The sequence below is a fragment of the Hippoglossus hippoglossus genome, chromosome 3 (assembly GCF_009819705.1).
Source record: "Hippoglossus hippoglossus isolate fHipHip1 chromosome 3, fHipHip1.pri, whole genome shotgun sequence".
NCBI classification, from domain to species: Eukaryota; Metazoa; Chordata; class Actinopteri; order Pleuronectiformes; family Pleuronectidae; genus Hippoglossus; species Hippoglossus hippoglossus.
In genome coordinates, this window is record NC_047153.1 from 2,765,745 (window position 1) to 2,787,937 (window position 22,193).

At 44.3% G+C, this 22,193-nt stretch overlaps 1 protein-coding gene and 1 long non-coding RNA gene across 4 annotated transcripts; one reads left to right on the top strand and one right to left on the bottom strand.

Annotated features, from left to right (window-relative positions):
* Window positions 1-1,886: 1,886 nt before the first annotated feature.
* On the bottom strand, window positions 1,887-4,223 carry LOC117752714. Its single transcript, XR_004612125.1, has 4 exons — window positions 4,082-4,223; window positions 2,435-2,724; window positions 2,305-2,341; window positions 1,887-2,016 (listed from the first exon to the last, which is right to left on the bottom strand). It is a non-coding gene; the product is annotated as an uncharacterized LOC117752714 (long non-coding RNA).
* LOC117779256 (Golgi apparatus protein 1-like) lies at window positions 4,071-20,831 on the top strand. Of its 3 annotated transcripts, XM_034615297.1 has the most exons (27): window positions 4,072-4,415; window positions 7,769-7,798; window positions 9,492-9,578; window positions 9,789-10,004; window positions 10,186-10,389; window positions 10,822-10,893; window positions 10,986-11,172; window positions 11,339-11,556; window positions 11,706-11,827; window positions 11,928-12,029; window positions 12,463-12,616; window positions 12,808-12,825; window positions 13,465-13,602; window positions 13,787-13,873; window positions 14,079-14,141; window positions 14,521-14,634; window positions 14,908-14,996; window positions 15,087-15,204; window positions 15,428-15,520; window positions 15,670-15,807; window positions 16,156-16,279; window positions 16,371-16,513; window positions 16,852-16,953; window positions 17,068-17,175; window positions 17,425-17,545; window positions 17,701-17,807; window positions 18,064-20,831. In XM_034615297.1, exons 1-27 carry the CDS (start codon window positions 4,104-4,106, stop codon window positions 18,229-18,231), a joined length of 3,435 nt encoding a protein of 1,144 aa, XP_034471188.1. In that variant the 5' UTR covers window positions 4,072-4,103; the 3' UTR covers window positions 18,232-20,831. The 3 variants fall into 3 exon arrangements, with proteins under 3 accessions (XP_034471205.1, XP_034471188.1, XP_034471197.1); XM_034615306.1 differs by lacking the exon at window positions 12,808-12,825; XM_034615314.1 differs by lacking the exons at window positions 16,852-16,953; window positions 17,068-17,175; window positions 17,425-17,545; window positions 17,701-17,807; window positions 18,064-20,831 and adding an exon at window positions 16,622-16,643 and having other exon boundaries at window positions 4,071-4,415; window positions 16,371-16,554.
* Window positions 20,832-22,193: the final 1,362 nt, after the last annotated feature.

Below are 22,193 nucleotides of genomic sequence, written 5' to 3' on the forward strand. Positions count from 1 at the left end.
AACAAATAAGTCTCTTGGATAGATATGCTAGACCAAACAGGAAGCCCACCATTTTGGCTTTAGTGGTATATTTTTTTATATATATGTTTTTTTTCATTTTTTTTTTCTAGGAACAGTACACCAACAGTGCGGCTTTTTTGTGCCACTTTGTATATATATTCATATATACTTTGTATATACTTTGTATATATATTCATTCGTATATATATTCATATATATTCATATATACAAAGTGGCACAAAAAAGGCGTTATGGCGGAGCGTTATGGAACAACGCAACAGGAAGTCGCCTATTTTTGACGTTACACGTTCGACTTTAAACAACACGGAGATTTTTTGTTTTTGACCGGAACAGATCAGTCTGTGCGTAGTGATGCTGACAGCGCTGCACGTGATGGCGTGGAATGTAGTGCGTGATTAGTGGCCGTGGTTCGGAGCCGTTTCTCCCGCCCCCCCCCCCCCCCCTCCGCGGCCTAATCAGTACAACAACAGTACAACACTACCATCTGGTGGACAAATGCGGAAACTGTAGAAACAGTCTGTCTCTAACAATTACTATAATAACAATGATTTATAACAATAATATCTAAATTCTTACAACATATTTAATTTAGATTGAAGTTAATGTTGGCTCTTATTATTATTATTATTCTAACCCAAATGATTTGGCTTTTTGAGCCTTTAACATGCTCAAAAGTGGTGAAAACTTAATCTATATTGACTCATCGTCACAGCGCCACCTACTGGCTACAGGAAGTGACATGTTTTATACTTTGATGAACTGCTCCTGGCTGCTTAACAATATACAACTCAAATGACCTATGACAAGTCATTGGACCATGGTCAGAATTGTGACATTTCCTCAAACCGTGTAAACATTGCGGTGCGGCGAAGGTTCATCCTTCGCCAAAGGACACGATGTTGTCATAACTCCAGTGTGCATTGTCCTATCACTACCAAACGTCTGTCACATGATCAGAGTCCAAGGCTGAACAGCTCTATGTGTCAATATTTCCTCAGTGTCATAGCGCCACCTACTGATTCCCCATGAAACAGGAAGTACTTTGTAAATCCACTCTGCATTATCCAACCGGCCCCGAACTACTGACCTATGATCACAATCCTGACCTGAACAGCTCCATATATTAATATCAGTGCAGGGTCATAGCGCCACCTATTGATCAGTGTGAAAATTGATTTGTTGTAACATTGTCCAATTGACACAAAATTGCTCACGCTACATCAGAGCCCCAAAACGCATGCAACGCAGAGACATGCGCTTGGTCATTGATCGCTCTCTCCACTAACCGCAACAGGCTTCAAAATGCATGTGCTCGGGCACGTTAGTGCTACAACGTAGCCCTAGTTTAACGTCTACTTTGATTTTTAGTTTGGTCCATGTCCCATCTGCTAACATGGCTGGATTCACGACCTGTACTGCAGCCAGCCACCAGGGGGCGATCCAGGTGATTTGTCATCCATCGTTATTGTCGATGGTTCCTACGCATTCAAATGAGCAAACCTCAGGTGCAGCTTTCTGGGTTTTAATTGTTGTCTTGACAAAGAGAGAGAAACGTCTCATCCCATGTAAATATTGATTCTGTGGCTATCATTTGAAAAACAACTTTCTTTTATCAAGATTAGGTCATAATAACAATTAAGTTTGATTTTTATGTTTGAAGCTGGCAGCTGTAAGTGAATGTTAAAAAAAATAATCTTGAAAAATAACAATATATCAAGATAAATTGTAAAATATAATAATGATGTGTTCAAATGTCACAGGTCTTGGTGCATTCAGCTCTGAGTGTGAATATCAGTTCCACAGTCTCCTCGGCTCAGACTCACTCCAGCTGTGTTTGTGTTTCATCCAGGCGGAGGATGTTTTTACCTGCAGCTCCTGCATGCAGCCTGGAACCGAGAGGGACGGACAGTTCTCCTCCATGTGCTTCATCTTCTCCCTCTCGGCCTCCTGCGCCTCCTCCTCCAGCATCGTCTCAGCGATCTGCAGCAGCAAACTCTGACAGGACGACAGAGGAGATCACAATTTTTCTTTCGAGAGGTCAGCAGCCCAGTTTTTTCTTATTGTTCCAATGAATGACACAAATATAAAAGCTGCTTCTCCTTCTTATTTTATTCTTCTATTGTTTTCATATTTTCCCCATGAAACTGCTTTTCGATTAACGCTGTGCTAAAGTTATGATGATGGCGATGATTGAGTGAACTTCACAGCTACAGACGCTGGAGAACAACAGAAGACGTTCACATTTTAAACTTTAAAAACTTCATTTCAAAATCTACACTCTACCTTGAGCTGATTCCTCCGGCTGGTCGACATCTTTTTCCTTCATATAACAAACAAACAAACAGAGAGGGGAAATTATTTTAGTTTTCTCCGTTTACCCTTTTGTAGATTTAACAGAAAGTTCAGGACTTACTCTGCCATCCTGAATCCTGCCTGTGGCCGAGAGACAAGAAGAGACAAGAGTGGAAGTACCTCAGCTTTCGGGTCTCTTTATACATGTGGGTTCAGTGTGTGTGTGTGTGTGTGAGACCCGTTGGTCGAAGGCAGCAGCTGAGCCTGAAACAAACTCTTCTGGAATTTTCTCTATAAGACTCTTGAGACGATGTGGGACCACGACAAGGACTCAGTGTTTTGAGGTGAAAGGAAATTATCCATCATCTATACAGCCTTTCTTATCCTTTCAGGGGCTGCAGCCAATCAAAGCTGGTGTCACAGGGTCAACACACACACACAAACAACCACATTACACTGAAGATTCATGCTGTGATTACATTATCAGATATAATTCATCAATCAATTTTACTCGGGTTAGGGGTTGAACTAGAACTAGAACCAGAACCAGACCCAGTGGGCGGACGTCTGCTGAGATACGAGTCTTGATATCAACTGTAATCCAGTTTTAAAAGAGCACAAGTTGTGCTTCATATTAAGAAAGATTTTGTTTAGTTTTGGTCCTTTTTAACTAAAAATACCAGTCACCTAGAAAATATACAATCTATTAAACCTATAGATTTCTCACCAGATAAATTAAATAGTCTGTGTATAGAGTAAAACCATCTGTAAGAAAGTTGTTTTATTTGACAGTGAGTTACAAAGTTAGTCTGTAACTTCTGTCACCTCTCGAATCAAAGCCCGAAGCAACCACATTATTTCTTTTAATTATTCCAGGTGATTGTAGGATTCCAGAGATTTGTTTTTATTAGAATCTGATGATCAAACTTCAAAAATTTCAAATAATCATGTCAATTGTGTTAAAATAGAGAAAACACAACAATAACAGAGAACTTCTTCATGGGTGAATGTGTGACCCAAGTTTAAAGCAGGTTGGACGTGTGGTTTGTGATGAGCCTGAAAAGCCTCCTGCAGCTGTCAGCTCTAAACTGGGAGGATTTATTGCTCTGACTGGTTCCCATCATACTCAGCTGGGCACACACACACACACACACACACACACACACACACACACACACACACAATCCAGATATGACCAAAATAGCCCAGATGCTTCACACTGTTTTAAAGCATCACAGCAGCGTGATAAAAACGACCTAATTCACAAACTCGATAACTGACTATAACCAAACTTAACAGAATCACGAAAACAAGGAAAACACATTTAACACGTGACATTTGTGTTTGGCCCAGGTCCCATCTGCTAACATGGAGTTATGGGTGTATGACCAATACCTATACTACTCATTTTTTTTAATCAATTTATTGTTTTTTTCTGATTGAAAATACTTGTTACAAATACAAACCTCAAGGCCTGTGTCACAATCAAAGTTGAGACAGCAGTGAGAGAAAAAGAATCACAAACAAACAATAATAAAATAAATAAATAAAATAAATGTTTGAGCAGACTAAGTCAATGAGAATAAAGAAGTTTCAGGACATTTGTGTCCGTCACGTGTTGAAGAGATTTACTGAACTTTTAAACCAGACGTGGCGGAGACTCAGCAAGCGCTAAATAAAGGCTTTTATTTTATAAAAGAAAGGAAGTTGTACATTCGGAGGAGTTTAATTGTGAAGAGCCCGAGCGGAAGTGAAGCGCTGCACTCACCGTTGTTAACAGTGAAGTGAAGATGGCGGCGGACGGTCGCCTTCAGCTGCGGCTCTTTCTGCTCCTGTGTCTCTGCGGCTCCGGCTCCGTCCTCGGCCTGAAGGCAGCCGGCGGCCCGGCGGACCCGCCCGACCCTCCGGTCCTCAGGGCCGCGGAGCCCCCTCCCAAGGATGCACCTGCCGCGGCCGCCGCCGGGGCCTCGCAGCCTCGAAGGGCGAGCGGGTGGAAGCTGTCGGAGGAGGAGGCCTGCCGGGAGGACCTGAGCCGCCTCTGCCCCAAGCACACCTGGACCAACAACCTGGCCGTGCTGGAGTGTCTGCAGGACCGCAGAGAGGTAAGAGCAGGGCCGGGGGAGGCGCGCCGCTCCCCGGGGCCGGTGGCGGGGCAGCGGCTGGGTGCGCCGCCCCGGTGGGTTCGATCCCCACCGGCTGATACAGGTGTAAACATCCACACACCTGACACACACGCACACACACACCTGACACACGCACACACACACGCACACGCACACACTGAGGATGAATTAATTAACGTGTCTGTTTTAAGATAAAATAAAAGAATCCTTTATTAGTCTCTTAAATCTGTAACATTACAAATCGGCATCAGTAAGTAAAAGTGAGGGGTTAAAATCTACATATTAAACTACAAATTCAGGCTAAGATAACAAATTATTATGAACAATAAAGTGATGGAGTCATCGAGTGTTTATTTAGTGTTTTTAAAGCAGCCTATTGAAATGTGGGATTTTAAGTGTTTTCTATTTCCGGCTGCAGAGACATGAGCGTTTGATTGTGGAGTCGTGACGGAGCAACCTTTTATTAGAAAATAAATAATTGTTGATATGAGTTTAACTTAGTTTCTCAATCCCTCTGTCTGTTTCCTGCCACTTAGCCACTGACAGATTATGAGACTAAGGGCATAGCTAAGTAAAGGGCCCCTAACCCCCCCCCCCCCCCCCCCCCCCCTGCTTTCAGACCTGCACTGAAGTCTGAACGTGTTTTTGTCCGAGTCGGCCGCTCCGGACATTTTCTGGAACTTTTCCTGCAGCCCCATGTTTGAGTGAGTCCCTGTGACGGTACAGCAGGAAACTGTGAGGAGAGTTAACAGCGAGCGAGTGGTTGTGTTGATGAGGTTTCTAACACGCAACGAACACAAAACTAACACAAAACCCAACCCGCCCAACACAACAGCAGTTTTACTTGGACTCAGTCGTGTGTGTCTGTGTGCGTGTCATCTGGCTGTCAGGTGACTTACTGTCTTAAACGTTAACCAAAACCAATATTTGTTTTCACACCCTCTTCATGTTTGCCTCACACACACACACACACACACAGACACACAGACACACACACACAGATTGAGGTCTTTTATTTTGGTGAATCACTTTATTCCGTTCATGTGTTTTTGGACCTGTCTCTACTCAGACAGGTGAACAGGAGAGAGTGTTCATGTCCCGGAATATTTGTAGACTTCTCATTGTGTTTACCCATTTTATTGCAACCCTTATTGCCCCAGCCTCTTCTATCCGCCATGCTGACGTCGACACACACACACACACACACACACACACACACACACACACACACACACACACACACACACACACACCACTGGCCCTGAGCGATGCTCTCTTTACTCAGATAATTACATCGCTTCAACTCAATAACAGCTGTGGCCTCCTGAAGAGGTAAATGGTTCCTATAAATCTGCCTCCTCTCCAGAGAGAGACACACACACACACACACACACGCACACACACACACACACACACACACGCACACACACACAGTTTCTCTATAGCTGAGGGGGACAATCTTTGACATAATGGATTCACTAGCCCCCCTACCATAACCATAACAACTCAATGCCGAACTTAACCTAAACTAAACCTAATTCTCACCCTAAAACCAAGTCTCAACCCTCAAGAATGTCCTCACAATGATGGGATGGAACCTCATAACTATTGATACACATATGCATGCACACACACACACACACACAGACAGACACACACAAGCAGCCCAGCGTGTTTACAGTGCAGTGTCGCAGAGTTTATTTGCGGCGTTCTAAGCCCTGAAATCTGACACTTGATGGACGTCTGGGAGAAAAACAACAAACTGCACCACGCTCAGAGAGTCAGTGCACAAACAGGCCTGTGGCCACAGTCAGACTCTGCCTCTCTCGGCCTGTCACTGACTCTGGATTGACAGGGGGGGGGGGGGGGCACTGCAGTTTCAGCCTCCTGTCGGTGGGATGAGGCGGTTTTCTGTCACTACAGCTATTTACCGTGTTTAGCCAAAACTTTTGCAGAGAGTGACTCTTATTTGGAGTTTGATTCTTTGCACCGCACACAGATGCTTGCGGCCACTATTGCTCTCGAGCGTCTTATCGTTATCTGTGTGAGCGGTTCCCAACCTGGGGATCGAGACCCTGAGAAGAGCTCACATGCTGGGTGAATCTCAAGGCTCGTGAGATGACCGTGCTGATTTCGTCCTCGTGCAATGCAAGGAACTCCTGTGACGTCTCCGAGTCATTTGAATCCTCTTTCTTCACAGAAGAAAGAACGCTGGTACGACGTGGGGCTGCAGAGCAACGAGACGTTTTGTTACAGTGAAGCTTTTGTCAGCGTAGACGGGAAGAGGTCATTTTCACATTGAGGACATTTAGTGCCGAGCATCGTATTCACTTGGAGGTTTCCAGCAAGATAAACAAAGACTTGTCACATTCCCTCCCCCCCCACACACACAATTAGCCTCTGTTACTTCAGTCTACTTGATTAATGCGCTCTTGTTTCAAAGGCCTTTGATGTGAGTGCTGCAGCTCTTCATTAATTAATAACTCGTTGTCTTGCTAATGGGAAGTTTTTAATCTCCGAGGCCGTGGAGGCTCTGTTTCCTCACCACGCTCGCTGCTCCGCCTGTGAAGCGTTTAGCGGAGATGACAGTGAATAAAGCGAGAAGAAGGAGCTTTGAGGAGAAGCACCAGTGGGCAGAGCGGAGTCAACATCAGGAGCTCTCGTGTCGCTCTACTGCAAAGTGATGCGAAGCTGGAAGAACAAAGTGTTTCCTCTAATGGTCCACGATGCAGCCGGTTAGTTAGTTGTTTTAATACATTTGATATATCTTTATTTAATCCTCACAAAAACAGACATGTAAAGCTTATGGCTGTAAGGCTCTTTTTTTTTAAAGCTTTTTATTTTGTCCGTTCTTGCAGCACCTCGGTGCAGAATTAGCCGTTTGCCGGATAAAGTTGGTGAGAACTGGTTTTGGCCTCTGTACAGAACAAACCTGGAAACCCCACTGTCACAACAAGCTGGCCACAGTCACTGCACCGCGCGGTTTGCCAAGAAACAGTGAAACCACATCACTTCCACTTTAAACACAGACTTTGAGCGCAGATAAAACAAACTGGACACAACATCGTGACGAGTGAAGTTCAGAGGCTCCTGAAAGATCTCCTGCCGGCTGCAGCACAAAAATAACTGACCGATATGAAATTGGCCTTTTAGTGGGGATGGTGATTTTTGCCTCTAACAACACTTCCAGTATAATGAATAATGATTAATATTACAAATATTAATAAAAACAGAATAGGGAATTTTGCTGAAGAATATTCTTTTAATACGTGTGTACAGGGGAAAAGTGGTTTTCGAGTTTTAACTTTATATATTTTTCTGTCTCTCTGCAGGAAAGTGAGCTCGCTCCCGACTGTAACCATGTAAGTATCCCTCACACACACACACACACACACACACACACACACACACACACACACACACACACACACACAGTAATAGGTAGTTTTCAGTGTTGGTACAGAATGTGTGTAAATAGTCCCCGGGTGAAATGTCTGCTCGAGTGTAACCGACGACCTTCACAAACTTTGTCTGAACCTTCATCACCCTCCGACGTTTGTCCTCTTTTCCTCAGTGAGAGATTCTTAAAGCTTCGTCTCAGTGTCTGGATGATAAGACTCCAGTGTCCAGAGTCCACGGCAGTTAACGGCAGACAGGTCTTTGAAATGCCAAAAGGTTAATGGACCTTTTATTACAGCACCGGGAAGCTGTGGCTGCAATTAACAACAACACACACACACACTCTCACACACTTTTGTCTTGGTGTTATTTTCTGGGCGGGCTGACTGTCACTTGCTGTTATCTGTGGCTGCTGCAGCTGGAGCCTCGCTGGCAGGGAAACAACACGCACATAAATAAAAAGGCAGAATGATGAAGAGAGAACAAATGAGAGAGATTTAGAAACTTCTTCTTCGTACAGCTGAAGAAAATCCAACTAGAATGCAGAGCTTATACCTCTGCCAGGACCCAACAGTCCCACAGATCCATGAATTATTCACTGGAAAATAAGTTAAAATGTAAAAAAAAAAAGGGCAAAGCTTAACTGTCTTTCTCTACGTCATGACTTAAATTCGGTTTCATGTGATGGAAAAACGTTGAGTATAAACTCTTCAGTGCAGGTAAACCAGGTAGGATGAGCACAAAGTGTTCTAACTTCACTCTGCGCCACAGACTGTTTATAAAAAGCTCTTCTACAATAGTCTCACTTTTTATTGTTTGCGTGCAGAGTTTGAGTTTGACGACTCACTAACGACAAGGAATAACTCTGAAGTATCCACACAGGACGAGAGAACACAACATTACAAACACACACGTTTACCACAGGGACCGACTTCAATTCAAATCTGTTCACCATGGAACAAGACAAGGTCACGTTGGTCACGTACACAGACCAAACCTGACCGGATGAGGCCTCCACCGTGTTGTCAGTCAGGTGTCTGTGTTTGAAGAGCAGTGAGCCGCTTCCTGTGTGGGTCATGTAGGTGGAGCCACAGCAGGAAGTTGTTGGCTTTCCACATCCTGCCACCAAGTTATGTGGAAATCTGTTCAGTAGTTGTTGCGTAATCCTGCAACAAACAAACAAACGAAGAGGGAACATCCCCCGCTTGGTGGAGGTGATGTCGGGTACAGTTATTACAGTTATTTCAAATCATCAGTAAAAGTGACACTAAATGTCTTTTTTAATTATCCATCGATTTGACTTTTCACTGTCAAATTTCAGCTGCTTGTGATCGGTCCTGAAAGCTCAAGTTAACCCAGTCAAATATTTTCTTTTTCTCTGATTAATGGTCAAACATGTTGAGTTTATCAACTGGGAAAATGAGATTCAGGTCATTTCCAGTCCGTTGGTTTACTCAGTGTGTCTTCTGATTGGTTTCTGCCAGACTGAGGAAATAATTAAAATGTCACATTATGAGAAGAAGAGGCTCAGGTTCATCTGATTTGTGACTTTGGGATCGGGCTGAAATATAGTGAATATATGTTCGAGTGTCGTCTTCTATCCTCGTGATCTCTATAAAAAAGCTCATGTTACAAATGTTTTATTTTCTCCATCAGCTCCTGTGGAACTACAAACTCAATCTGACCACAGACCCTAAGTTTGAGTCGGTCGCCACAGAGGTCTGTAAGAGCACCATCGCTGAGGTGAGTGCGGAATCAGGACAGATCTTTAGAATGAATTGGATCAATGCCCTGATTGAGTGATTGACAAGAATCTGAACGTTGAAAGAGCCTCAAACATTCGCTCTGTATCATACGTCTCCTTGTTCAAATTATCTTTAAACCCGTCACTGAAGTTTAAGCCATCGTACCGTCACATGTCCCCCTGACCTGTCACATGTCCGACACCTTCAGTTAAAGGAGTGTAACGAGGAGGAGCGAGGGAGGGGCTACCTGGTGTCCTGCCTGGTGGATCACCGTGGCAACATCAGCGAGTACCAGTGTAACCAGTACATCACCAAGATGACCGGTATCGTCTTCAGCGACTTTCGTCTCATCTGTGGCTTCATGGACAAATGTAAAGACGACATCAACAGCCTGCACTGCGGCAGCATCAACGTGGGACACAAGGTGGGAGCAGTGTGTGTCTGTGTGACTGAGTTTGTGCATGTGTGTGTCTGTGAGTTGTGTTTAGATTAAGATAAATAAACCCGACTGTAAGGAGATGCTAGTCGTCTGTTTGGTTACATAAAGTCTGGAGGTGCTGGATACGACAGGTTGAACATTGATCTCGTACCTTCGTCCTCATCAGGACGTACACTCGCAGGGTGAAGTGATTTCCTGTCTGGAGAAGGCGTTGGTGCGGGAGGCGGAGCAGCAGGATCATGTTCGTCCAATCAAAGAAGAGTGTCAGAGGGCGATCCTGCGGGTGGCGGAGCTGTCGTCAGACGACTTCCACCTCGACCGACATCTTTACTTCTCCTGTCGAGACGACCGGGAGAGATTCTGTCAGAACGTAAGAGAGAAACATCCACATGTGGAGCAACATCAGCATTATTCATTAGCATCTTTAGGATTCATTAACTTTACCACATTTTGATAGATATGTTATCTCATATAAGATAGATGCTTTGTACAATTTCTTTCAGATACACACACAAACATCCTCACACAGTAAAAGATGGATCCAGGTACAACATGTCCGTAAATTAAATTGGATCCATTCCTGATTGATGGAGGAATATTAATATTAATGTTATTGTTGCACATGAATCAATGAACAACTGTAAAGAAGCAGATACTATCTCAAAGAATGCAAACGATACAAAGGTGAAAAACAGAAGTACAAAGGAGGCTGTTGTCCATAAATTAGATTTAATAGATCAATTATAATAGTATTTCACTCAGTCAGTTAATGGAACCACTTTCTCTCTTTCACTCTTCACAGACTCAGGCAGGAGAAGGAAAAGTCTACAAGTGTCTCTTCAACCACAAGTTTGAAGAGGCCATGTCAGAAAAGGTACGATTTCCGTTGAACTGTGAATTTACAAACCCGGCTGTGTTCTGAATTCCTCTGGATTCACCTCGGCCTCCTCTCCCTCTCCTCCCAAGTGCCGCGATGCTCTGACCACCCGTCAGAAGCTGATCTCTCAGGACTACAGGGTCAGCTACTCGCTGGCTAAAGCCTGTAAGCTGGACCTGAGGAAGCAGCGCTGCAGCCTGGACACCAACCTGCCGCGAGCCCGCGAGGCCCGGCTGTCGTACCTGCTGCTGTGCCTGGAGGCCGCCGTCCACCGCGGTGAGCCGGAACACATTGAGCCCAAAGAGCTGCGTGTTTATTTATAGTGGATTTACAAGCAGTGTCATGGTCATTTAATTAAAGGGTCATATCAAAAATGACAGTATGCACCTCCCGCATGTTATCAGGGTTCAACTGTGTTCAAATGTGATCTCGTGCTCTCCAGGTCGTACGGTCAGTGGCGAGTGTCAGGGCGAGATGGTGGACTACCGGAAGATGCTGATGGAGGATTTCTCTCTGAGTCCGGAGATCGTGCTTCACTGCCGGACGGAGATCGAGGCTCACTGCTCCGGACTGCACCGCAAAGGCCGCACGCTGCACTGCCTGATGAGAATCGGACGCGGCGACCGCAGCGCCACGGTCGACGGCGTCTGCCAGAGCGCAGTAAGTCCACAGCCGTCCCTGCCACCGTTATCTTGATGATGACCTCTGAAACTCTCTTTCCACTTTAGTATTCATAAAATGAAAATAAAACGAGTTGTAATCGAGCTGCTGACACTACATTTTCTCTAAACTTTGTTTTTTCGCTGCAGCTGCAGACTCTGATCCAGTCTGCCGACCCTGGAGCCGACTACAGGATCGACCGTGCGCTCAACGAGGCCTGCGAGTCCGTGATCCAGACCGCCTGCAAACACATCCGCACCGGAGACCCAATGTGAGCTGGTTACACACATTCTTCATCCAATAGAACTGTGCAACCTGAACTAAATTACAATGTGAAAATATGAAAACAATGAATTAACGTGTGTGTGCAGGATCCTGTCGTGTCTGATGGAGCACCTGTACACAGAGAAGATGGTGGAGGACTGTGAACACCGACTGTTGGAGCTGCAGTATTTCATATCCAGAGACTGGAAGTGAGTCTGTTCACTGTGAATCTGGATGAGATGCTCGGGCTGAACCCGTCTGAGCCTGAGACAAAACGAACCGAGCCCAACCCGACAAACATTCAGCTTTTATGTCCCAGCCCGACCCCGATGTGAACTCCTCGATAACCGACATGTGCAGTTTAAAAAGAATCGAGTAGATATCCCAGCCAACCTGAAGGAACCTGAAAATCATTTAGAAATGTTTGTCCACACTCCCTTTATCTGCTCCTCGACTCTTTAGACGCTTTTTAAATAGTTTTCACATAAGATTTTCACATTTTATACAAACGGATGAACTTGTTCTTCACTTCATTTGTCCTCACTTGGCTCTGATAGTGGTTTGAAACTAACCAAGCTGTAAAGCCGTGGTATTATACACATTCAATTAAACAGGTGTAATATTCCCTCCTCTGTCTCCCAGACTGGACCCCATCCTGTATAAGAAGTGTCAGGGTGACGCCGCCCGCCTCTGCCACACCCACGGCTGGAATGAGACCAGTGAGCTGATGCCGCCGGGCGCCGTCTTCTCGTGCCTGTACCGCCATGCCTACCGCACCGAGGAGCAGGGACGGCGGGTAGGAGGACGCCAGAAACACGCTCACTGTTTTAGTTTCATCGTGTGTGTGTGTGTGTGTGTGTGTGTGTGTGTGTGTGTGTGTGTGTGTGTGTGTGTGTGTGTGTGTGTGTGTGTGTGTGTGTGTGTGTGTGTGTGTGTGTGAGAGATCCTGATGTGCAGGTGTAACTCTGATGTTTTTAAATTTAACAGGTACATCCAGACGATCAGGTACAGTGAGTCGACCTAAATCAATCAGCATTGATCCTGGTGAAGGGTTGAAATTTTACGATTTGATCCTAGTTTTTAATCCTATGTTTAAAAACGCAGTAGATTACCAACCACTGAATTTCAAATCACTCAGTTTTGTTGGGAATCAGGTTTCGTGTGTTGTTTTGTCGTCTACATGTTGCACACGGCTTTGGTGTCAGATCGGGGTTTTCAACAAATCAATCTGTTCATGCAGTGAAACAAATGAGCTTTTATTTTTCTTTATAATTGGACGATTGAAGCTGTGAATTTAGATTTTGGGCATTTGCTTAACGATGTCATCATTTTGTGATTCATACTTTTCATTAGGATTTTTCCAGGGCTGTATTTGCAATAAACTTTATCTGACGTGAGGTAACTATCTACTCCGTTGTGTGTACGGACGGATACTGGATAGAAGGATATTTTTGAAGTAATGGAGGAATTATTGAAGTATCGAACATCAGGAAACCAGGAAAAGTGGCCATTACAACCATGAAATACAAATATGTCACTTTAGAGGATTGAAAAATTAGCTTCACGACACATTGATACATGGTTATAGCAATCAAATGACATGTATAATAGCATTACTAAGTGTGTGTGTGTGTGTGTGCGCAGTTATCTCGGGACTGTAAGGTGGAGGTTCAGAGGATTCTCCACCAGAGGGCGCTGGATGTGAAGTTGGAACCGGAGCTTCAGAAACGCTGCATGACCGACCTCGGCAAGTGGTGCAGCGAGAAGACCGACACTGGACAGGTGAGACCATCTGCTGCTCATGTCTGCTGCTGCACCTTCATGTTGTCTGATGAATCAAGCAAGCAAGCGTGTGTGTGTGTGTGTGTGTGTGTGTGTGTGTGTGTGTGTGTGTGTGTGTGTGTGTGTGTGTGTGTGTGTGTGTGTGTGTGTGTGTGTGTGTGTGTGTGTGTGTGTGTGCGCTCAGGAGCTGGAGTGTCTGCAGGATCATCTGGAGGACCTGGTCTCTGCCTGCAGGGACGTCGTGGGGAACCTGACGGAGCTGGAGTCAGAGGTGAGAGGAGCTCGTCATGACGCTGAAACCAGAATAAAACGTGACCTGATTAACTCGTAGGAGTTTTAAAAGGAATCAACATGATTCACCACCTTGGTTTAAAGTGTGTTTTAGTTTTCGTAACAAGTTTTTTCTGTTGTGAGGCGAACAATCGAGTGTTTTGTCGTCAGCTGTGACTTCCTGTTTCTGTCTCTATTGGCTGCAGGACATCCAGATCGATGCTCTGCTCATCAGAGCCTGTGAGCCAATCATCCAGGCCCACTGCCACGTGAGCACACACACACACACACACACACACACACACACACACACACACACACACACGTATCTACATGCATTCATATGCCCATTTCTGGGATTATCCAAAACTCATGGAAGAAACAAATTAGAGAATACATACACGTACTCAAAAAGCAAAATATATAATAAAAAAATGTATTTATAACAGAACTATTACAGATCTATAAATTGACTCAATAAAGTGCTGCACGTATGTGGTTGTGTGCATCACATGTAAACGGTAATGGTTTGTTATTGTGTGTGTGTGTGTGTGTGTGTGTGTGTGTGTGTGTGTGTGTGTGTGTGTGTGTGTGTGTGTGTGTGTGTGTGTGTGTGTGTGTGTGTGTGTGTGTGTGTGTGTGTTGTAGGACGTCGCTGATAACCAGATCGACACGGGCGACCTGATGGAGTGTCTGGTTCAGAACAAACACCAGAAAGAGATGAACGAAAAGTGTTCAGTGGGCGTGACGCACTTCCAGCTGGTCAGTTACCACGACAACATAAACACTGATCTATTCTCTACTCTTTTTTTATCATCACATCTGCGTTGACATTATCGTTTCTTTTCTGTTCGGTTTCCGTGAATCTGAAGCACACGACTGTATTCTGTGGTGATTTTAATCTGCTCTGAACCAACAGCATTAGAGTTATCGTCTCCCTCTGCGATGTGATGAGACTCAAAGACACAAAAACTGTTTTGCTGCGTAATAATGTGAATAAACCTCCATTTCTTTCTGCCTCCGCTCAACTCTCAGATTCAAATGAAGGATTTCCGGTTCTCCTACAAGTTCAAGATGTCCTGTAAGGAGGACGTTCTGCGTCTGTGTCCGAACATCAAGAAAAAGTGAGTTCAGGTTTCCATGGAAACATTGTTTTCGATGCCTTTTCTCGTTAGACACTTGTTGATCAGTTAGTCTCACACCTCCGCCTGCAGGGTGGATGTGGTCATCTGTCTGAGCACCACCGTGAGGAACGACACGCTGCAGGACGCCAGGGAGCAGCGGGTTTCTCTCAAGTGTCGCAAACAGCTGCGGGTGGAGGAGCTGGAGATGGTGAATGTTTGACTTACAACAATCCTGTTGGACACATTTCGATAACTTTATTTCAACAATGTTTGAGAAAAACTGAGAAAAAGAGCAAATGCAAAGATGGATTTTTAAGGAAAGATTTGAGATCATTCAAATGAAAAATGGAATTGCTCTGAAATCCTATATAGAAAGTATAGATGCACTTTTTTACAGTTTGTACGATAAAGTCTTTCTCCTGTTTTCTCAGTCGGAGGATATTCGCTTGGACCCAGACCTGTATGAGCCGTGTCGATCTGACATCAGCCGACTTTGTCCCAACGTGAACTATGGGAACGCTCAGGTGAGAAACATTCAGAACATCCTCTATCCCTTTCTTCCTCTTCGTCTTCTGCACTCTGTCCTTTGTCGTCTTGTTTGTCTGATCTTTCTCTCCTTCCTCTTCCTTGCTCCACATTCCTCGTCTCCTTCCTTCCTCTCCCTCCTCCGCAGATGATCGAGTGTCTGAAGGAGCATAAGAAGCAGCTCAGTCAGCGCTGTCACCAGCGGATCTTCAGGCTGCAGGAGGGCGAGATGAACGACCCCGAGCTCGACTACCAGCTGATGAGGGTCTGCAAGCAGATGATCAAGGTGAGGAGGAGGAAGAAAAGTTGATATATTGATGTGTCAATACCACTTGTATATTAAATCTGAATCCACAATAAAAAAAAGTAGTAATTACTCTTCAACTTCCTGGACCTGATTGTGACAATTTAAGCTGCGACTCTGTTTGTTCCACACTTCTCACAGGAGATCGAACCCACTCACCAAAGTTACATAGAACAGACGCTCAGGGGAGGAGTGGGAATTAAAAGAGGAAACATTCCCCATATTTACAAGCTGCCATCCTAAAATGAAAAGTTTCACAGTGTTGCTTTAAATGCAGATCGATCCTCTGAGTAGTTTGGTTTGTGACTGTGTTACAAACTCTCCCTGCAGCGGTTCTGCACTGAGGCCGACGCCAGGAACGTTCTTCAGTGTCTGAAACAGAACAAAAACAGCGAGCTGATGGATCCTAAGTGTAAACAGATGATCACCAAGAGACAGATCACACAGAACACAGGTACACGCATCATTGAGAAATCTGAAAAAAGATTTAATGAATCTAGGCCTGTCTCACACGCCTCCTCCTCCTCCTCCTCCTCCTCCTCCAGACTACAGGTTGAACCCGGTGCTGAGGAAAGCCTGTCGAGCCGACATCCCAAAGTTCTGCCAGCCCATCCTGAACAAGGCGGGCGAGGACAGCGAGCTGGAGGGTCAGGTCATCGCCTGCCTCAAACTCAAATACGCTGACCAGGTTAGAGCACAAGCACAGTCAAACACAACAACACAACATCACAACCAGCCGCAAAAACCTCAGGAGGAGGCGACAAGTAGAGATTTAATCTTACAAAAGTAAAAGGGTCAAATGATAAAAGGCATCAGTAACATGTATTCCTAATAAAGTGGGATAAAGGCTGAGGTGTGGATCTAATAAATTAAGTTTGAATTAAAAATATTACTTCTCTGCTACTTGAGTTCCTACAAAGTTGTGTTGTTGTGTCTTGAAAATGAATGTTCATCTTTTCACCTCACCGGTCCTGGTGTGTGTTGCTGTTGTTTTTAATCTGTGTGTTTTTGTGGGCTTCGGTTCAGCGGTTGTCTCCAGACTGCGAGGACCAGATCAGGGTGATCCTGCAGGAGTCGGCGCTGGACTACAGACTGGACCCGCAGCTGCAGATGCACTGCTCAGACGAGGTAAACGCACAAACACTTTTCTGTCTCCTTAGTTTCTTTTAACCTGTTGATTGATGACTAAAATGTTCTTTCCTCACTTTGTTTCTTCTCCTCCTCTTCCTCCTCTTCCTCCAGATCTCCATGTTGTGTGTGGAGGAGGCAGCAGCCCAGGAACAGACTGGTCAGGTGGAGGAGTGTCTGAAAGTCAATCTGCTGAAAATCAAACAGGACGCCTGTAAAAAGGTTAATAACTGTTAGTGTTCTTCTGTCCAGTGTAATAATTATATTGAATATCCAAATGATTCAGTATTATAATGCAGTCGTTCTTCCAACTGGGAATAGAACGATTCCCTTGCTCGTTCCGTGTCTCTGGTCTGGAGGAAACTAGAAATTGGGCTCAAACCATCGTCAGTGTGAACAAATGTTTCTGATTCGAACTTCGTAGATTCAGCGTTTGAAAACTCTGTGTGTCTGTTTTCTTCTTCTGCACAGGAAGTCCTGAACATGCTGAAGGAGAGCAAGGCGGACATCTTTGTGGACCCGGTCCTTCACACCGCCTGCGCCCTGGACCTCAAACACCACTGTGCTGCCATCACACCCGGCAGAGGACGACGTGCGTTCTTTCACGTTTTCATTTTTAATTTGTACAGATGTTTATTCCAGTGTCACAAAGATCAGTTTCAGGATTCAGGAAAAGTAAAACATTAGCAGGAAAAGTCTTGTCTTGTTTTCTGCTGAACGTCATTAATGTGTCGCTGTCTCGTGCAGAGATGTCGTGTCTGTTGGAGGCGCTACAGGACAAAAGAATTCGTCTGCAGCCCGAGTGCAAGAAAAGACTTCAAGACCGGATCGACATGTGGAGCTACGCTGCAAAGGTAAAAGCTTCACACATAAACCTAAGAAGCAAGAAAAGGTTTTCACACTTAGCTGATTTTTCTATAATAATAAAAAACATGAATTATGAAACTGAAACGGCAGATAACAAATAAATCTGCATGAAGAGATCAGAGATTTAATATTTGACAAATTAATAAATGAGTTTCTCTGTTTAATGAAGCAATCCCGAGCCGTGCAGGTCCTCATCTGTTGTTTTCCTCCGCTGTGCTGTTAACCTTCCCCTCCGACCTGCAGGTGGCGCCAGCAGAGGGCTTCTCAGACCTGGCCCTGCAGGTGATGACGTCGCCCTCTAAGAACTACATCCTGCTCATGATCACACTGAGCGTGTGCGTCCTCTTCCTGGTGGGGCTGCTGTGCGGTCGCATCACAAAGCGAGTGACGAAAGAACTGAAGGATCGGTAGAGGACAAAGAAAAGACTCGCGCCTCACATCGTCCTGAACCTTCCTCCTCCTCCTCCTCCTCCTCTTCCTCCTCCTCCTCTCTCAGATGCCCGATCTGTAACCAGCCAGCCTGCACAGTGCCAACGCCAGTGGTCACATCTGGATCCCGTCCTTGGTTTCAAACTCTTTGTTTGGCTGCTGCTGCAGATTTGCATCAAATGCAAAACTTTTCCCAACGCTCGTGAAAATCTTTCATCTTCATTTGGACGTCTCTGAACATCAAGAGAGCAGCGACTGTTCGACCCGTTTCCCCCGAGGATGTTGTCTGGGGTCGGGTGTGAAGTCGATGTGACGGCTGCTCCTGACGTTTGGATTTGTTTCCACCCGTTAAGTCCTGAAGCTTTTTGTGGTATTTCGAGGAGCATGTGGAGCAACAGGAAGTGATTTCTTTCTAAAAGAGACTGCGGCTGCTTGAATCGCACACGTTTGCAACTTGTCATCTCGTGGCAAAGTTTGAATTCGGAGACGTTCCCAGTTGCTTGGAAACATTTGTCACGACGTCCTCTTCGCTCCTGCGCAGCATCGTGTCACCGGGTACGACTCTGCGCTCGGACCAGTTCAGACCCTCGTCACTCGCTACTGAAAAACTCCCTCTGACGGAACGTGAAGGTCAAGCTGGTCTCCGTCATCAGGAATGTTGTGTGCACATTTGTTTTAAAACGTCATTTTAATGCTAATTAAAATCATTGCACTTTTTTTTTATTTTATGCCTTATTTATTGTCGATTAATGACATGGTTCTGAATTAAGTCAAATTGAGTTTTGTGTGTGGCTGAACGTTTCTCTAATCGTCCGTCTGTGTGTTGGGAGGTTTGGAAGTTGTGGTTTCAGCAGTGAAGGACGAGGCTCCGCCCACGTTCCTGTTCTCGTTTGCCTTTAACGAACTTTAACGAGAGGCCTCATGGCGTCAACATAGAGTTTATACACGAGACCCGTGTGTAACGGCTGAAGTTCTTTTTCTTTTTATTCATATTTCCAATCATCTCTGCATCAAGGACACGCTACATGTGACACCTCTGTTAAACCTGCACTGAGCTGATGACCCGTTGAAATGCTTCAATCAGTCCCTTGTTCTGGTTTGAAGCTGTCGCAGAACACGAAGAGGCTTCAAACATGAGACTCGTGTAAAACAGCTGATTCTCTGCATAGGAAGTTCTTCTTTTTAACATCATTTCTGTATCTAGAGCTGTGACACCACTGATTTACTCTGCAGGCCTCTGGGCTCAGTCCTAAAGAAACACTTGGACCCCAAACGACTAAAACGAGACCTAATATAATGCAAAGAGACGCACAACGACTGCAAAGAGACGCACAACGACTGCAAAGAGACGCACAACGACTGCAAACAAAACCAAAATGACAACAGAGAGACGCAGAGGAACCACAGGAGCTGTTGTGTCTCTTTCAGTTTGGGTGTCGAGTAAAAATAGCAGCTATTTATTTACATTACTTCATATATTTGTTAATATGAGAATTTAATTTGTTGCGTTTGTTTGGTTTTCTCAGAACCGAGAACCAGAACTTCACACGTGAGTCGAAAGGTTTTTTTTTTATGTCCCCTCTCCTCAAGGTTTTAAAACTGTTTCTAACCAAACAAATCTCAAACCACAAATTGTCATTTTCACATTTCACGTTTTCTTGTTTAAAACAAATCAGATAAAACATTCTAATCGATCGACTTCAGATGTGTCTGTGTTTAAACTTTGACCGAGTGTGTTCCCTGTTTCCTGTGTTCGTGCTAAGCTAATTGCCTGAGCTAGTCAGAGTTCGGGGGGGCCACAGTGAAACTCCACCCACACCACCAGCTGCTGTCGAGATCAAACTGGTGAAACTGTTTTGGATCCAAAGTTGTAACGACTCAGAAGTTAGTTTCTCTCTCTCCACACAGACTGTCGCCTGAGCTGAATATCAACAATTCATTTGTTTGTAGAAAATTATCAAACCTATTAAATCCCTCGCTCAGTATTTTACATTTGATGCATCTTTGTTTAGCTGATGTTTAACGAAAGAGGCAAACATTATTTCAAAGTGATGAATATGAATCTTTTTGCACCTTTGAACTTGCTGTGCGTCACCTCTGCAGAGCAGCTCGTTGCCTTTGTTCTCCGGCGTCGGCTCATCCACCGGTGAAAAGATTTCTGAAAACGAGGTTTTTGCAGCTTTTTGTTTTACATCGATGTTTGAATGATTTTAAAAAAAACAGATTCAGGAGAAGAGGGAACCGCATGCGAGAGGTTTTCTGCTCAAGTTGCAAATACAAGATTTTGACTGAGGAGACGTTTCCTCCCTGAAAGCCGACGAACCGACAGCTCGAGTTTTTCTGAGATGATCTTCGTGTGTGTGGCGACGTCCGATGTTGGATCAGAGAAGTTTAACGGCATCAGTTTTGTACACAAGTCTCCACGTGGGCAAACTTTATCATGTGCAGGTTTTGTTTTTGTTTCATTTTTAAATTTTGCCATGTTAATATGAAAATGTAACAGAATCATTATTGTGACATTTGATTTTGCTGTACAGATACAAATTTGATTCAATTTAATAAAATCTCTCCAGATTTTCATACTTCTGCCTCAACATGAGTCAATTTAATAAGAAACACGAGGTGTGTGTGTGTGTGTGTGTGTGTGTGTGTGTGTGTGTGTGTGTGTGTGTGTGTGTGTGTGTGTGTGTGTGTGTGTGTGTGTGTGTGTGTGTGTGTGTGTGTGTGTGTGTGTGTGTGTGTGTGTGTGTGAGATATCTTCTAAACATGATTGTGTCATTCAAGTAGAATCTGCCCCAAAATAAGTTACTTTACATTTGTCAAACTATAAAACATTTCCTGACTCCACGTGATCTCTACCTCCTTGTAAAAAGTTTCATGTGTGCGGATCTGCCACAAATTGTTCTCGCATACAAAAAGGAAAAATCAAGACATGTGCATTATTCCCCCCAAATTATTGGAAATAGTGTTATGTAAAAGAAAAAAAAATCCACATATGCACCAACGTTTAATGGCCGAGTTCGGCAGAAATCAGTTTGGAAGTTTTCAGACATACAATCACACACGGATGAAAACATAACTTCAGGGTAGAAAACAAACGAACCTCAACTGAAAACAAATGTGGGCGTAACGCACAGTTTATCACTTTTTATATTTAGCAGAACACAATTCACAATGAGGTTCATCCTCAGAGACTTTTCTTTTCTTGAGATCTTCGGTTTCTCTCTGTTCCACAAACTAACAAAGACTAAAAACAAGTCAAAGAAAACAAGAGGCAGTGAAAAGTGAAAATGTCCCAAAAAAAAAAAAGGATTTAAAATGCAGATTGTGTTTCCAATTTTCTCAACTTATCATAAGCTTCCTGAAGCCAGTTGACAGTGACTGGGTTATTTCTGTCCTAAATTTATTAAAACCCTTTATTTATGCATGCAAACCTTTAATGTCAGCTTTTTATACTATTTATAAAATGGTGTCCATCTTTAACAAAGTGGAAATCTTATGTTCAGAACCACTGGAGCATAAAATAGGTCGCGTCCAGAGACTCGAACGTTTTAACACATTAATAATTACTGAATGAAAACAGTGTGAAAGTCGTCCAGGTGCAGAAAGTTATTTATTGTTGCTTCCCACTTTATAAACTGTACAAGATTCTGGAAAGAAAAAAAAAGCATCAAAAGGAGCAGCAGCATTAAATTCTCTATTATATCTCTTGTTATTCAGACGTCTACACGGGTTAACTTAGCAGTACTCAGACCAGCGGACAGGGGGCGCTCCCACACACACAAACATGCAAAACCAGACAACAACACTTTCACTTGTTTCAGACGTCCGAGTTTGTGCTTCACGATCCCAGCACGGAAAAAACAACAAAAACCACTGACCCCCCCCCCCCCCCCCCCCCCCCCCCCCCCCCCCCCCCCCCCGTAGGCTAAATTAAAAAGGAA